At 40.8% G+C, this 17,895-nt stretch overlaps 2 protein-coding genes across 10 annotated transcripts in view; one reads left to right on the forward strand and one right to left on the reverse strand.

Moving 5' to 3' along the window:
• The window catches only part of ATP6V1H (ATPase H+ transporting V1 subunit H), a 60,373-nt gene extending 51,335 nt beyond the window's left edge, over positions 1 to 9,038 (reverse strand). For 2 of the 8 annotated variants that reach the window (XM_045581408.1, XM_045581406.1), the window contains exons 1-2: positions 8,821 to 9,034; positions 7,280 to 7,437 (exon numbers count right to left, since the gene is read on the reverse strand). In XM_045581408.1, coding sequence (XP_045437364.1) covers positions 7,280 to 7,392 — 113 coding nt within the window. In that variant the 5' untranslated portion in view covers positions 7,393 to 7,437; positions 8,821 to 9,034. Of the gene's footprint in view, positions 1 to 7,279; positions 7,438 to 8,820 lie in introns of all 8 variants that reach the window. The other 6 variants (XM_045581405.1, XM_045581404.1, XM_045581409.1 and 3 more) reach the window with 5 other exon arrangements.
• A 2,742-nt stretch (positions 9,039 to 11,780) lies between these two features.
• The window catches only part of RGS20 (regulator of G protein signaling 20), a 42,187-nt gene continuing 36,072 nt past the window's right edge, over positions 11,781 to 17,895 (forward strand). The window contains exons 1-2 of one of the 2 annotated variants that reach the window (XM_036436927.2): positions 11,781 to 12,070; positions 15,093 to 15,100. In XM_036436927.2, coding sequence (XP_036292820.1) covers positions 11,906 to 12,070; positions 15,093 to 15,100 — 173 coding nt within the window. In that variant the 5' untranslated portion in view covers positions 11,781 to 11,905. The remainder of the gene's footprint in view (positions 12,071 to 15,092; positions 15,101 to 17,895) is intronic. The other variant, XM_036436922.2, reaches the window with a different exon arrangement.

The raw sequence follows: 17,895 nt of genomic DNA on the forward strand, positions 1-17,895 counted from the left end.
TGATCCTCCTCCTCTCGGAAGAATATAACATCTCCATCCTGACCCCTGTCCTCCCAGCAATCACCCTACACTATCCTGTGTCCTCCTACTTGCAGGGATCCCTTCTTCAATGGATCTGTACTCTTCAAGGTGTGCAGGAGGCAGCCAATTGGTGATTCTCTCTCATCATTGATGTTTCTATCTCTCTCTTCCTCTCTCTTCCTTTCTAAAATCAATACAAACACATTTTTTAAAAGTTATGTGAAAAAGTATGTTACTTACCAAGAATGTTACTCCCATTTCCAAAAACTCATCTCCACCACTTTCCAACAAGTACTCTGCTCATTTATGATTGAATCAGCCAATATTAATTGGCAGCCTACAATGTGCCAGATACTTTTAAGAATAGGCAACATAGTAATAAATTAGACATCCCTCTTTGTGCTTGCATTCCAGTGGGGAAAATATACAAAGACAAAAATAAATACTTTTAAAAAAAGAATACACACACACACCATCATAATGCCAGAATTGTAAACACTATGAAAAAAACTTAGGCAGGCAAGAAGCTAGAAAATAACATATTTTAGTTGCATTTCAGAGAAGGCCTTTAAATTACCTGCACAGACAACTGAATGAACTGACTTAATGAGCCAAGCAATCTGGGGAGGAACTTCCAGAGAGACAGAAGTGCCAGCCCAAAGACCTGGGAGCAGCAATTAGCTTGCTGTGTGAAAAAGAGCAAGAACAGCAGAGTACCAGTAAACCAGAGCGTTTGAGCAGTGGGACCTAATCTGATTAATATGTTTTGAAATGACTCTCATCTCACACCTATGTAGAGAACTGCTGCTTTGGGAGAAGAGTTAAAGCAGAGCCACCCACCCAGTGAACTCTAACAAGAGAGCGCATGAGATGTGATGACAGCCTGCTCTGGGGTGGCAGCAGTGGAACGAGATAAAGATGGTCAGATCCGAGGCGTGTTTTGGATGTATGACTCAATGAATGTGTTAATGTATGGGATATGGGTTGTTAGGAAAATAGAAGAGTCAAGATGACTTGTAGATTTTTGACCTACGAAACTGGTGAATGCAGGTGCCCCAACATAGCAGCCTGCAGGGAGCCACACCAAACTACCGACAGCCCCCAGGACTGCATGCTCTTCCTAGTCTCAGCTCCCCAACTGGGTTTCCTCCACAGCACCCCCCAGCTCCCCAGCTTAGACAACTCCTGCAAGTATCCTGATGTGTTCTGTAAAGACGTCACCACTGCTCCCAGGCCACTATGTGCTCCCTCTTTCCTTGTGTGAGAAAAACTTATGTAATCTCTCCATTTTAATGCTTACCACATTTATTATCTAATTTTTTGGTTAAAAGTTTGTTTTTTTATTAAACTTTAACATGAAGAGGGAGGACAATATTTTATGATTCGCATATTCTCAGGATATAGTTTTTACTGGATTCCAGTCTGACTGGAATATAGCCACACCTATTCTTTTATCAGTCAAACTTCAGTTCTCAAACATCTCCCATCTCGACAATTCAGTTCTCAACCAAGTAGCTCATGGAAAAACGTCTTGGTTATTGAATAAAACTTCGGTTCTCAACCCAATAACCCTCAGGTGACAAAGAAGAGAATGCATGAATATGAGTCGGTTTACTGCTACACCTCAAGTTGTTAATATCTCAGGAAATTGTCCTGTGAATGTTTTCATGGTTTTTTTGCTTTTGTTGCTGTTTATTATTATTAAATACTAGAGGCCTGGTGCATTAATTCATGCACAAGTGGAGTCCCTTAGCCTGGCCAACGATAGGGGCCAATTGGGGCAGTCTCAACCAGTCCCAATCGGGGCGATTAGGGCCGGCTGCCTGAGGGGGAAGGACCTGGGGAGACTGGCCGACCAAGGAAGGTTGGCTATGGGAGCCCACTGACAATGAGGGGGCAGTTCCTGTGTTGAGCATCTGCCCCCTGGTGGTGAGTGTGCATCATAGCGACCAATTGAGCAGTTGAGCGGTCGACAGGTCATACTCTTCACTTAGGCTTTTATATATATAGATAGTAAATCACCATGGTAAGTTATAGGAGCAAAGTAAAAAAGTAAAGTTGTGAGAACAATAGAGCTTTAAAAAGAAATAATTGCTAAGTATGATAGAAGTGTCCATGTGTCTGATCTGGCTACTGAGTATGGCAAGGTAAAATCTATGATTAGCACAATTTTAAAACATAAAGAGGCCATCAAGAGTGCTGACTTTGCTAAGTGTGTGAAAGTGCTCGTAAAACAACGATTACAGGCAGTTTAAGAGGCATAAAAATTATTGCTGATTTGGATAAATGAAAAGCAGTTAGCCAGTGATAGCATTTCGAAGGCAATGATATGTGAAAAAGCAAAGATGCTGCACACGAACCTCCTGAAAGACACCCCTGAAACGAGTGCTGTAAGTGATTGGTTTAAGGCCAGTAGGGAGTGGTTCAATAAATTTAAGAAAAGAGGTGGCATTTTTAAGAAAAGTGTAGCGAGGCGTGGGGAGGCTGCCAGCTCAAACAAAGTAGCTACTGATAATTTTGTGACAGAATTTCAAGAATACATAGAGGCCAAGGGATTTGTTCCCCAACAAGTGTTCAATTGTGATGAGACAGGCCTCTTCTGGAAGAAAACACCAAAGAAGTCCTACATCACACAGGAGAAGTCAGTGCCAGGACATAAGCCAATGAAGGACTGGCTGACGTCACTGCTGTGTAGGAATGCAAGTGGGGGCTTCAAAAGGAAGCTTCTACTCATTTACCATTCTGAATACCCGTGAGTTTTCAAGAAAAACTGATGTCATGAAAAACAAGTGGAATGTGATGTGGAGAGCTAACAGAAAAGCCTGGGTAAACAGTGAGTGGGTCCATGAATTGTTTGCCCCAAGTGTGAAGAAATACCTCTGGGGAAAACAATTGCCATTCCAGGCACTTCTCATAATGAACAATGCTCTTACCCATTTCCAAGGCATGGAGGCCAAAGTGGTGGAAGAGGACAGCTTCCTCACTGTTCTAGTGGAACAAGGGCAAGGGAACAAAAGAGAGAAAGAACCCAGAGGAACAGCTACCTGGTGTCTTTATGAAAGGGGACTTCCCTTCCAAACAATAACATCCCTCCATCCTTCCTCTCTACATTCAGTCATCAACAGCTCTCAGCATTAAAGGTAAGTTCTAGGGTGTATGTAAATTTTCATTTTTTACTATACATTTCATTACCTTTTTGTTAAATTTTCATTTATATTTCACACTAGAGGCCCAGTGCACAAAATTCATGCACAGGGAAAGAGGGGGAGTGTCCCTAAGCCCAGCCTGCACCCTCTTTAATCTGGGTCCCCTTGAGGGATGTCCAACTGCCCTTTTAGACCAAATGGGCAGTCGGACATCCCTCTCACAATCCAGGACTGGACTGCTGGCTCCCAACTGCTCGCCTGCCTGCCTTCCTGATTGCCCCTAACCGCTTCTGCCTGCCAGCCTGATCACCCCCTAACCACTCCCCTGCCAGCCTGATTGATGCCTAACTGCTCCCCTGCCAGCCGACTGCCCCTAACTGCTCTCCCCTGCAGGACCCCGCAGTCCTGGGTCCCACTCAAATGCCCTTCCCTTTAGGCCTGGTTGCCCCCAACTTCCCTCCTCTGCCAGCCTGGTCACCCCTAACTGCACTCCCCTGCAGGATTGATTGCCTCCAATTGCCCTCCCTTGCAGGCCTGGTCCCTCCCAACTGCCCTCCTCTGCTTGCCTGATCTCCCACAGCTGCTCTCCCTTGCAGGTCCCTCCCATCTGCCCTCCCTTGCTGGGCATCTTGTGGTGGCCATCTTGTGTCCACATGGGGGAAGCCATCTTATGTGTTGGAGTGATGGTCAATTTGCATATTACTCTTTTATTATATAGGATAGAGGCCTGGTACACAGGTTGGAGCCAGCTGGTCTGCCCTAAAGGGGAAGCCCAAGCCTCCTGCTCCCTCCAGGGCTACTGCCATCTTGGTTGGGTTAATTTGTATACTCACTCCTGATTGGTTGGTGGGTGTGGCTTATTGTGTAGCAGAGTTACACTTGTATGTTACTCTTTTATTAGATAGGATCCTTTTATTTTTAAAGTTTTTTTTTATAGATCTATGGTCGGCAAACTGCAGCTCTTTGGGCCCTTGAGTATGGCTCCTCCACAAAATACCACAGCCTGGGAGAGTCTATTTTGAAGAAGTGGCATTAGAAGAAGTTTAAGTTTAAAAAATTTGGCTCTCAAAGGAAATTTCAATCATTGTACTGTTGATATTTGGCTCTGTTGACTAATGAGTTTGCCAACCACTGTTATAGATTAAATGGTGCATTCGACATGTACTATATATAAGAAAGGTTAAAGCAGGAAATCATAGGGATCTGAAGTGACTTAATTCAACTTACATTATTTCTAATGGGGAAAAAATGATTCCATTTTCAAATAAATAGCTTCTCGAATACCTTTCAGAATGATTTAAGTTGGGGAACTGAAGTTTCACTGTCTGTACTCTCTAGGTGACAGATAAAGAAAGGTCCAATTAAATTTTTTAATCAAATTTTTTACATTTTTTTAAGCACTGTATCTTCATAATAACATGCTAATTTGTGAGGGATGAAGCATTATTATATTATTATAGCTTCCTGACATTGGGTAACTCTCCCACAGGTTTTATTTTATCAGAATATAATGTGATATAAGATTCACTGATAATTCATATGTTGTATCTAGCTCCTACTAATCTGTAAGCTCTTTTAGGGAGGCACATTTCACACCCACTGGTGTCCCCACAACCAACAGCTTGACAGCAGGCACACAGTTAACATTTGGTGAACATCTGTGAGCAGACATACTAGTACAGAGCAGGGGAATTTTAGAAAAGAAATTCATGAGCTGGACAGCTGAGTAATAGACAGAAAATAGGAAAAGGGGAGAATCCAACTTATAAAGTATGGAGGCCTTGGAACAAGAGAGAGAAAAAGGGAAAGCAATTAAAAATCTCCATGTATAATAACTAAAAACATTCCAAATTCCAACACTACACAACTTCTGCCAGTCAGCCAGTGCTTTATGATCAACAGCAACATTATTCTATTTAGGTTGTAAACAGAATCAGGTTTTATAAACATGAAAGTCATTGTGCTCTAGTCTAAATGTACTCTAAAATAAAATTAGGACACAGAGCTCGCAATCCTAATTTTACAGGGGATTTAAACAATTACACAGATACACAGGTGAACAAAGGAAACATCAGAAAGCACCTCCTCCTGCTGCGCTGGAGTCCATAGGCCTACAATAATCCATTCCCTTCCGAGAAGCCAGAAGTCAGCCTGGATTCTTTTTCCTCCTCACACATCAAATTAATCACAAAGACTTTCTCAAATCTATCCAATTCTATGCATACCAACAACCCGAATACTGTCACAGCGTCTCCCTAGCTCTGAGCATATCATCCCCAAATCTATCCTCTACAATAGGGGTGTCGAACTCAATCAGAGAAGGGGCCAAAATCTAAAATCCAGCCTAAATCACGGGCCGAATGGTTTACTGTCCAACCAAAAGGTAAATCTGATCATCTAACTCCCACTTTACACACTTCAGTGTTCTAATAACCACAACAGTAATTTTATTTTTAATATATTTTTATTGTTTACAGTATTACAGACATCTCCCATTTCCCCCTCCCCTTTGCTCCTTTCCTCCCAACCCCTACCCACCCTCACAGATCTTCACTACACTAACTGCCCATGTCCATGGGCTATGCATATAAGCATGTAAGTTCTTTGCTTTTTCTTCTTGTCCCTCCAACCCCACATAGAGGTATGTCTCAATGCCTGTTCCATGCCTCCATGCTTCGAGTCTTATTTTGTTGGTCAATTCATTTTGTTCATTAGATTCCACAAATAAGTCTAAGTGTGGTCTCAAAAGATGACTCTAAGACATACACTCCTACCTCCATTCAATCATCACTTTTATTTATTTTATCACATGTAGAGCTTCCTTACTGAACTTCATAACAACTATGGATTTCACAGCTTAAGAATCAGCTTGAAAAGCACTGACAGAATCAAGTCCAAACTCCTTCTGATAGCAACAGGACCTTCTGATTGGTTCCTGCTTCCTCTCCAGCTTCAGCTCTCTCTCTCCATGGCCTGTTTCCAAAACATGAATTATTTCCCACCCAGAATGTTATTTTTAATTCCCTACCTTTGACAATCCCCTTCAGGAAAACTTCCTAGAGGTAGGATGAGCTGTTTTGTTTTCTCAACACTCATCATTCTCTGTGCACCTTTCTATTATCGCAATTAACATACTGAATTAAAATTATCTGTTTAAATATCTGACTTCCCTAGTAAATTATGAGTTTATCCCCAAAGCCCAGAAAAATGCCTCAAACTTGGTCGTCAGTCAATAAATATTTGATAAGTGATGAGACTAACAGAACTAAAAGGATCATTTTTGTACACTGAATATCCTTTCAGTAAAGCAAACTACTAAATATACTAGTAAACCTAAAGATTCCTCACATTATTTTTCAAAATGTATTGATATATGCAAATCTAAATTGAATTTCCTAATAACTCACTGTTATAAATATATAAAAGTAAACAGATATGAAGTAAAGTCAATATGATAAAATATGGTCAAGAATAAATGAACAGTTATGTTACAGATAAATACAGAACAACAGCATTTAAGTCTTAATATACAAAAGAAGGAAGGGGAAAAACTGAAATTTACTGCGAGGGTATTCAACATACTAATGCTTATATTCTACTGTGCTATTACTTTAAGTAAATTATTTCAGAAAAATAAAAACTTGTGGTATGTGTGTCCCCATTTCAGATTTACTTAATGAACCTCAGAGATTTGCCTAAGATCACCAAACTAGTACACAGAACCAGAAGGCAAACCCAGGTCTTGAACTCAAACATCTACGCTTTTTACTAGCTGTATGAGCTATTCTGCAACACCTTCTGTCCCCACACTGATCACCAAGGCACACTGAGCCTGCAGCAGGCTCTGCTGCACATTATCCTCTTCCTCCCTCCATAGTCCATGAATGCTCACCCCATGGTTTCTCACTCACTAGAAAAGCACAACTTTCCAGACAGAGGTCAAAAGTGCTCCGAGCCTCTCTACTCACTAGAGCCACAAGCTCTAAGAAGGAAGTGTTTTCTTCCACATTTATTAATATTTTTCCAATATTTCTCTCACAGAAGCATGACCATGAAAAAGTCTGATGCAAAAGCACATGATTACCCATGATTCACAGAAAATCCGTACTTACTGAAGGTAGGACTGCCAGTTCACTTTGTTCGCGCGAACTTCTGCAGCCTTGGCAGCAATAATGTTGGTTGGAACAGCTGCATCCACCGCACCACGGATATCCATCTTCGTCATCTAAATTTTATGCTCTTGGAAGTTTTCCAACAATTTTGCTGTAAGCTGAAACCAGAATAGTAGGTGTTATTATTTTTTAACAACTACTACAATGATTGATAAGAATACCATCATTATCACCTTCATCTCTCCAGGCATTCGACATGTATGTTAAATATCATTAATGTTAATATTATTATACTTCAGATCTTGTCCACCAATTATAAGCTGCTCCATAAAATGCTCTCTATAAGAAAGCGCTCTAAAGGAAAGGTTTTTCTTAATTATTGGCACAATGTAGATTTGTAAAGTAACCATTCAAGAAATTGACATCAGAAATCATGCTTAAATAGAATAGGCATACAAAATAGGAAAGTATTTTAATTGTATACAATTGGGATCAACTTTCCTCCTCTGCCAGAAGAAAAATAAGAACCTAGCTAGAAGAAAAATAAGAACCTCTGCCAGAAGAAAAATAAGAACCTAAAGTATAGCTAGGATCAATTATTTTATTTACATTTCCTAAGCATCATTTTTTGCAATGACATATGAAAACCCTTTAAGTCCTTCCTTAAATTCTCATTCGAATTAAAATAACCATCGTGGGAATGCAATTTCTTAGAAGATAGCGCTTGATTTTTTTTTTTTCAACCAAAGTTCATTGTATTTTCAAAATCAACTTTAGGAGAAATTTTTGGAACAAATACCAATTACATCTTAGGTACAGCCAACGATGGGAGTCTAGTCCGACTACAAGGACCTACAATCAAGAGCCTTTTAAGTAATTCTCACACCCAAACGAACAGTTAACAAGTTTAAGCCTGATTTTATCACGACACAAAACATTGAGGTTCCTTTTCATAAAACATAATAAGCCCACGCTTATATACAGAGAAGCTAAAGGGGCCCCAATGCCCTCGGTCAGTTTGGAACTTAATCTCCACATCTGAGGGCTGCTGCCTAAACAAGCTAGAGCGAGGTGGCCTGGCTGGGCCCAGGCAGAAACTGGCTCCTTCCGGCCCAACCTGCGGCCCTGGGACCAGGCGGACCCAGGCGGCAGCCCGTCCCGGGGAGGCAGCAGGTGTCTCCGCGCGGTCATCTAAGTCCCCGGCCAGCTCGGACCTCCAGCTGAACAGGGCGGGGGCACATCCCGGGGAACGCATTCCTTTCCTCCATCCTCCTGCCCTCCTCTGCCCGCCCGTTGGGTTCCCGGCCCCCGAGGGGGAGGCTCTGCAGGTTCCTAAACCGGTGCAGGCCCGAAAGGAAAGAAGCCGGGACCCCGGGACCCCGGCACCGGAGGGGGCGGAGGGCCTGGGCGGGGGGACGGCAGCGCGCACCGGGGGGCTCTGGGGAAGCCGCGGGGTCGCCTCCCTTGGGTAGGTGTCCCCGATGAACCAAGCGGAGTGAGGCCTTACTGCGCCCCGAACCCCGGGGGAGCCCACGACGCACCCGGAGGCGGCTGGGAGGGGGCGGCGGTCGGGGATCGGGGCCCCGCCGAGCTAGGGCGCCGGGTCGGAACCTCTGCGGCGGCTCCGGAGGCCTGAGTGGCGGCGGGAGCCTCGGACGCCGGGGAGGGAAGAGGGGCCACCACCGCGGAGACGTTCAGGGCAGCGCAGGAAGCAGGCAGCAGGCAGCCGGGGTGGCGGCAGTCGAATGACAGGAGCGCCGGTCACGTGAGCAGAGGCATGTGACCACCCGGAGGGCGGAAGGCGGAAGCCGGGAGGGTTCAAAACAGCAGCCGAGGGGCGGGTGCTTAGGAGGGAATTGCTCCATTAGGGTTTCTGTGCTCAAAGGGTCCTAAGACAGGCTACCTCCCCGAACCCCCACCTGCAGCCCGGACTGGCTGTCCCGAGGGTGGGCATTGGGGACCCGAAACCCAGCAGGCCGCTCCGGTGCCAGGGTACCCGCTGGAGCCCGAGAATCAGGCCAAAACTCGTTCTATATATATATATATATACACACAATATATATACACACACACACACACACACACACACATATACACACACATACATATATATATATATCTTCCTTTCCCTTCTGCTCTAAAATAATAATACGGTACATGTCATTATTATTATTATTATTTTAGAGCAGAAGGAAATATATATATTATTATTATTATTATTATTATTATTATTATTATTATTTTAGAGCAGAAGGGAAAGGAAGAGAGAGATGGAAACCTAAATGATGAGAATCATTGACTGGCTGCCTTCTGCACGCCCCACACCCAGGACCAAGCCTGAAACCCCAGGCAGTGCCCTGACCTGGAATCGAACTGTGACCTGGTGGCAAAACTCGTTCATCCTAACCGTCATTCTTTTCAAAAGTTTACTTCAGTGATTTTAAATAGATTAACTTTCATTTGGATTTAACGGGTCAACGGAGCAGGTGTTCTTAACAGGCTATTGTATATGAAACTGATGCTGAGACGTGGGCCATAAAAGTGATCTTGCCCTGGGGTTGCAGGTTTAGCCAACAATGAATGTTCCATGCAATATTTGCAATTATATTAAAAATAAATAAATAAAATAAATAAATAAATTCGTATTTGCCCTGGCCAGTGTGGCTTAGTTGGCTCTCATGCACCGGGAGGTTGCCAGCTTGATGTCCAATCAAAGGCAAGCCCTATACCTACCTGGTAGGGGGCATGCAGGAGGCAGCCAATGGATGTTGCTCTCTCACATTGATGTTTCTTTCTCCCTCTCCCTTCTTCTCTCTCTAAAAACAATAAATTATTCTTTAAAAAATAATGATAATGATGATTGTTTGTCTTTCTTTGTTATATTGTATGAGTTCTGTATAAGAACTCATACAATATAAGAACCTGCAAAGTACAGCTAATCCCTGTAAAAAATAAGTAACAGTAATCCCTTATCTGTTGTAACATTGGCAAATATGTTCTTCATACAGTGCGTTCCCTTTTCATTTTGTTGGCCGTTTCTCCTGCTGAACAGAAGCTTTTTATTTTAATGTAGCCACATTTGTTTACTTTTTCTTTTGTTTCCCTTGCCCTAGGACCATGGTCGGCAAACTGCGGCTCTTTGGCCCCTTGAGTGTGGCTCTTCCACAAAATATCACGGCCTGGCGAGTCTATTTTGAAGAGGTGGCATTAGAAGAAGTTTAAGTTTAAAAAATTTGTCTCTCAAAAGAAATTTCAATTGTTATACTGTTGATATTTGGCTCTGTTGACTAATGAGTTTCCTTGCCACTGCCCTAGGAGATATTTCAGCAAATATATTGGTAAAGAGATGTCTGAGATTTTTCAACCAATGCTTTCTTTTTGGAGTATTCTAAATCTGAAATATGCCATTGGTATTTAAATAGGGATTGAGTTGAATCTATAGACTGCTTTGGGTAGTACGGACATTTTAATGGTGTTAATTTTTCCAATCCATGAACAAATTATTTCATTTGTTTGTATTTGCCTCTATTTCTTTTTTCTACTAATATGTCCTGTAGAGAGAGTACATGTCTTTTATCTCCTTAGTTAAATTTATTATAAGATATCTTTTTGTTGTTTTTGTTGCAATGATAAATTCGATTTTTAGTTTCTCTTTCTGAGAGTTCATTATTGGTGTATAAAAATCTCATCCATCAATTGCTGGATGTTAACTTTTTATCCTGCTACTTTGCTGAATTTATTTATTAAAACTAGTAGTTTTTTAGTGGAGCCTTTTAGGGTTTTCTATGTACAATATCATGTCATCTGCAAATAATGAGTTTTACTTCATCCTTTCTAATTTTGATGCCTTTTTCTTTTCTTCTTGTCTGATCGCTATGGCTATATTTCCAGTACTATGTTGAATAAGAATGGTGAAAATGGACATCGCTGTCTTGTTCCTGTTTTTAAGGGAAATGCTTTTGCGCATTGAGTACAAATATGAAGTATAATGTTACAAGCCAAATTTTACCTTAATTATTAGATGACTGGTTACCTCCTACGAAATTCATTTTAACTAATTCTACATGACAAATAAGAAGAGTGATAATCCTTGGCCTTAAGTTTGGGTCTGAATTTAGGATTCATTTCTAGCCACAAATCTGACTGGTCCTAAAATGATGTTTTAAGAAACCTAAATAGATTAGGAAAACCATCTGCCCCTCAATTGTATAGCCCAAAATTGCCAAGTACTATTCCTTACCACACACTGCTAGTACAGAATTCTGCCAAGCAACCTATTTCCTTTACCATTATATATTAAGCAATGTATCACTTGAATCATTTCAGTTTTGATTTAGGATTAAATTTTAATTAGGAGCACATTACTACCTGTAGAGGGCAGTCCTAACATACCTACACAGTCAAAACCGGAGGTCCTCCCTGAAATAGAGCACTTACAGCTCTGTGGATAAGCTGCTGATCCATAGAACAGATAATCCTTTTGCTTGGATTTGTGTCACTTCCCAGGGCAGTCCTCAGGGAACTGAGAGAGAGCTCAGCATTAGCCAAATGAAGAGAAATAGAGGGGACCTTGACTAGTGTTAAAATCAGGCTCCAGGACTCATTTGGAGCCTTTATTGTAAAACCATGACCAGGCTTTCCCAAGATAACGAAGAATGCCTCCAGAACCATTTCTACAGGCCATCCATGTGGAAGCCATTTCTGCCCCTGGAGAGGGCTGAGGCATATAATGCAAACATTCACCGAACCACTGAAAAAGAAGGGGCCACCAAGATTGTGTATGATATCAAGGTAAGACAATCTCCTCAATCCGTGATCGTTTCTTGACAAGGAAAGAGTTTACCGATAAAGAATATTAAAACCTAAGCAAGTTTTAGGGCCACTGCTCACTTTATCTTATTGATGTTATATCAAACTTGTTTTCAAATTTTTCAAGAGAAACCCTAAGAACCTTGATGATAATTACCTGATCTGGGCAATTTTCTCCAACCTAAACAGCTTTCCTTTAGTAAAACAAATGACTCTTTATGTTTTGTTTGTTTGTTTCTGGAGATAATGTTTTTAAAAAGCAGAAAACTTTAACAAAATTTTATGTCTATTGCTATTAACCATTGAATATTTTTCTCTGATATAAAGGTTATATCTCATAGAGTAATAGAAGAAAAATTATAGATTGCTTTCTACAAAAATTGCTAGAGAAAAATATTAATATACTAAAGAAGGAACAAAAGAACATTAAGGCCCTAGCTGGTTTGGCTCTGCAGATAGAATGTTGGCCTGTGGATTGAAGGGTCCCCAGTTTGATTCAGACCAAGGGCACATGCCTGGGTTACTGGCTCCATCCCCAGTGGGGGGCATGCAGTAGACAGCCAGTCAATGATTCTCTCTTATCATTGATGTTTCTATCTCTCTCTCCTCCCTTCCTCTCTGAAATCAACTTAAAAATAATAAATAACAAATACTAAAATAAGGTATATGTTTAAAAAAACATTAAGGAGCAAAGGGGTATTTTTCTTAAAATCATAGTTTCAAAAAAGAATTTCCTAAAAATGAATTTCTACCACTAGATAACATTATTTCCCCCAAAAGAGACAATTTTCCTGCTTAGTGTGGTGTGTATTTTTGCACAAAGTACAGATTAAGTCTATAAATCCTCTTAACTATTAATAGAATTATCTCTTAAAAGGTTATTTGGTGTGGTGGGAGATGGGCATGTGTTAATGTCTAACAAATAATGAGCAGAGATCAGAAATAAGTGCTGCAAAATCATACTTCAGCAAATCTGTTCAAATAACTGTAACACTAAAAAACGTATCTGTCCCTATATCTGGCTCATATCCTAAAAAGAATCACTTATTTGCAAACTCTTAATTCTTTGGATCTGCCCTTTTCCCTCCATGTTATTTTAATTTTCATAAGAAGAATAAAAGTCTTTTATAATCATTAGAAAGATTTTTCTCTAGAACTATACTGACCTGTGCTTTTGAGCTTTCAGACATATGTGAACAAATTACACATGAATATCCACACACCTCTATTGTCACCTAAGCACAAGGTCCTCAGGAAACTAGAATGAAATGGGCTATCTTAGCCACAAGTCCTTTAGGTAGAATTTGGAGGCTACTCTGAAGAAACAGACGCAACAGGATACATATGTTCAGTGTGTGCATGTATATGTATAAAATATGTGCACAAACATATAATTGCAAACTTCTGTCTTGAGGGATATGCTCAAGCTGAATCATAGGCAAATGGATTGGGAAAGTATTTAAGAAACTGAGTATATATGTTCGTAGCAGCACAATTTACAATAGCTAAGATTTAGAAACAACCCATGGTAAGTGCCCATCAGCAGATGAGTGGATTAAAAAAACTGTGGTACATCTACAAAATGGAATACCATGCCGCTATAAAAATTAAAAAAAGGAACTTTTACTATTTGCAGCTACATGGATGGAACTGGAGAGCATTATGCTAAGTGAAATACTAGTAAGCTAGTCGGAGAAAGATAAATATCACATGACCTCACTCATATGTGGGATATAATGATCAAGATAATTTGATGAACAAAAATAGATCCAGAGACAAATGGCAGAGGAGGTGGACTTATATGCATGCATATTAGCATAACCAATGGACACAGACACTGGGTAGTGGGAGCTTGCCTGGGGTGGGAATGGCTGGGGAGGAGGGCGGTCCATGGGGTGGGGGGAAGGAAACATATGTAAAACTGTAGACAATAAAAAATAAAAAAAGAACCAGCAGTATGCCTTCCCACAGCATCCTGAAACCAACCATACTGCTGGTATTGGGCAATTTGAGCTGCCATCCTGACCTCATTAACCAAAAGTAAACAGCTTCCAACCTGTACACCGCAGGTGGGAGCAGTCAGGAGTGATCCAGTTGGGATGCTACTGGCCTCTCCACTCAATTTTGCCTTTAAAAAATCTTTTATGTTGCATCTGAACTCAGATGCAATATATAAATGAGCATATCCCTCTTCTAGCAAATTTAAGCTTGACAGAGCTCTGTTAATTTTGATTCTACTAATATCATTGAGTTCTCACTATCTGCATAATCTTGACCTAGGTTTTGAGGGGAAAAAAATATGCTCCTCCTTTTCTACAGACTTACAATATATTGAGAAAGACAAACATAATGACATTCCCATCGCATCCTATTATCAAATTGTTGGCATGACTCATGTCAATAATACAGGATATCTATCATCAAAATTACATCCTTTAATTCAGTAGGGCAGTAAAAAATCAGGGATGAAATGCCAATATGGAGAAAGACCTAATGAAAGAGTAAAAGAGGTGAAATTTGAAGTAGACTTGATATAATGTCTAGGAAAATAGAGAATTAGACAGGGAGAATATGGCTAACATGCATTGAGATGTCCAGGCCTTGGTGATAAAACCCTCCAAAAACCCTACACCTAAGCCTAACACCTAAAACACAAATTAAACCAAAATAGTTCACAAACTTAAATGTACAACTTTATGTGAAACTATAAAACTTTTGGGGGGAAAATGATAGAAAATCTTTGTGACCTAAGGCTGAGCAGTTTTAGACATCAAAAGCAAAATCCATAACGAAAAAAAAAATGGATTAATGAAAAACAAAACTTTGCTCTGCCAATGACCTTATCTAAGAGGATGGAAAGATAAGATATAGACTGCAAGATAATGTTGACAAACCCCATATCTGACAAAGAACTTGTATCCACAATACAAAAAGACCTCTCAAAACTCGAGTTAAAAAAGCAAACAACAACCTAACTAAGAATATGGGCAAAATACATGAACAGACATTTCCTCTAAGAGCATATAGAGATTGTAAATAAACACATGAAAGAATAATTAACATCACTAGCCACTAGAAAAACAAAAATTAAAACAACAGTGAAATATCAATACGTATCTATCAGAAGGGCAAAAATGAAAAATAGTGATAAAGCAAATGCTGGCACTAGGAAACAAAAATGTCACGTGACTCACTTTATTGCCTGTAAACATAACTTAGAGATAAATCCACACAACTTCTCTTTTGTTTCCTATTTAGCAAAGCTCTGTGGGTGGGCCCCACAGCAACTAAAAGTTTAGAGTCACCAGACACGCCCCCACCTTAGAGGACACAGGTGAACTATGAAGCTTTTGTATGACTTTATCTGCTCTCTTGAGTCAGACCAGAGTGATCATCTGATAACCCAGACACACTGGGACATGAATATTTTCACCTATAAGTCATCAGTAAAAGTTGCTAGAGGTTGTCAAAAAATAGTTGAGCAAACTAAGACCAAATGGGATGAGTCAAATATTACTGGAAAGAAATGATGAAAGCAATTTCACGCACATCTTCCAATTCTACAACAAATCTGCTCTCTCCGCATCTGCAAGTTTAATTTAGCCCCATTTATCTACGACTTTCATCTGTGACCTTTTGCCCAGGAGGTCACACGTTGGCACGGACATATTTTTTGAAGTTGAAGAGTGAGCTTTATTCGCATCAGCACCTTCCAAGGAGGACATGCACTCAATTATATAGACACTTTTGTTGCTGGCTTGAAAATAAGCATATGATCAGCAAATGAAAGCCGTGTCCTACTGCTTCCTTTTTTATTTTTATCTTTTAAAAAAAATAGCTGCAAGCTATTTTTAGCAACTTAACAGTGTCATAAAGGTCTATAAACTTCCCCTTTCCTTGAGCTGCAGCTTTAGAAAAGAAAGCCAGGCATCTTACATCATTTGCTGGCTCCTAGAGGAGTCCAGGCTTTGGGGACCAATCATTGTCCCTTATGCATTCTTTTTTTTTTTTTAATATATTTTATTGATATTTTACAGAGGAAAGGAAAGGTATAGAGAGTTAGGAACATCCATGAGAGAGAAACATCGATCAGCTGCCTCTTGCATACCCCCTACTAGGGATGTGCCCACAACCAAGGTACATCCCCTTGATCGTAATCAAACCTGGGACCCTTCAGTCTGCAGGCCTACATTCTATCCACTGAGCCAAACTGGTCACAGTCCCTTGTGCATTCTTTACAACACTTGAGACAGGCAAGGTGAAGATGTGCAGGGTGTGAGGGACAGGAAACAAAGGAAGGTCTCCGAGGCACCATGCCATTAGTCTGGGCCAAACTGGGATTTAAGAGAAGTCTTCCTCCTTCTCTCTGTCTGTTTCTCTCTCATCCCTCACCTTATCTACTTCCCCAACATCCCCAGGCATCACCAAAGCACCTCATTCTCTCATTCTGGCCTGGTTTTTTCCACTAGGATTAAAAAAAATAATAATAAAGTTCAAATTTATTTGCACTTAATGTAAAAGAATTAATATTTTGTTCCTCACAAAACCTATGGAGAATGCTAATATTAGATCCAAAAGAATGAACTCCCAGCAGAGTAATTTGGGACATTTGAGCCATGAGAGGCCTGGTGTTTAGGGCTGTTTCTGACCCCTTCTCAGAAGCCACACTCAAGCCTGGTCCAAGTCCCAGCCCCATCTGGCACTGGGTCACTGAGAAGCTATGGGTCACTGAGAAGCTGCAGCATTCCTGGCATCCCCCTTCACCATGAGCCTCCTCTCTGTCCATGCAGCCTTGGCCGCGGGCCAGGTTATAACTTTCCTTGGCACAGCCATCAGAAATTGGCTGGTTGTTAGACATATGAAATCACAAAGGGGAGGAAATCAGGGCAGCAAATGGCTCACTACATGTTCCAATTCCATCTCAGTGAGTCAAGGTTCAGAGCTCACAGCCCTCCACCTCCTACCCAGATGCAATAACCATCCTGAGGAACAAAAGAGCAGGATGGGCTCTTCTTCCCTAATACTTTTTAGAAAATATTTTATGTTTTTATTTTATACTTTTAATAATGCTTTATTGTTGAAAGTATTACGTATACCCCCTTTTTCCCCCCAATGACCTCCTCCAACCTGCCCCCGCCCCCCCAAGCCCTCACCGCCCCATTGTCTGTGTCCATGGGCCATGCATATTGCATACAAGGTCCTTGGTTGATTACCTCCCACCTACCCACCCTCCCCCACCTTCCCTCCAAGATTCTGCACTCTGTTCCATGCTTCCATGTCTCTGGATCCACTCCATTCATCAGTTTATTTTGTTACTTAGATTCCACATACAAGTGAGATCATGTGATACTTGTCTTTCTCTAACTAATACTTACCATAATATTTTTTACTTTTTTAAAATATAATTTTATTAAATCATTGATCACCTGCCTCCTGCATGCCCCATACTAGAAATCAAGCCCTCAAGCCAGGAATCAAACTGTGACCTCCTGGTTCATAGGTCAACCTCTGAGCCAAGCAGGTTGGGCTCCCTTACTCTTTTTAGGAGCAAGACTGAAGGCAATGATAGGGTGGTAAACGGTGACATCTGGTGGAAAGTCAAGCACTGCAGAATTTCACACTGGTCAAAACTCAAGACTCAATTGTAAGTAACTGAAATCTGATAACTTGAAAGCATCTTTATTCAACCGAAAAAGTTCAGTAATGTGCATCCTTTCAGTTTTTATCCCAGATACAAATTGTCTCCAGAAAAAATGGCTTTTACAATTCAGATCCAAGTTAGGTTTAATTCTCTGAGTTTGGTTTTT

This window comes from Pipistrellus kuhlii, unplaced genomic scaffold (genome assembly GCF_014108245.1).
Source record: "Pipistrellus kuhlii isolate mPipKuh1 unplaced genomic scaffold, mPipKuh1.p scaffold_m20_p_14, whole genome shotgun sequence".
Lineage (NCBI taxonomy): Eukaryota > Metazoa > Chordata > Mammalia > Chiroptera > Vespertilionidae > Pipistrellus > Pipistrellus kuhlii.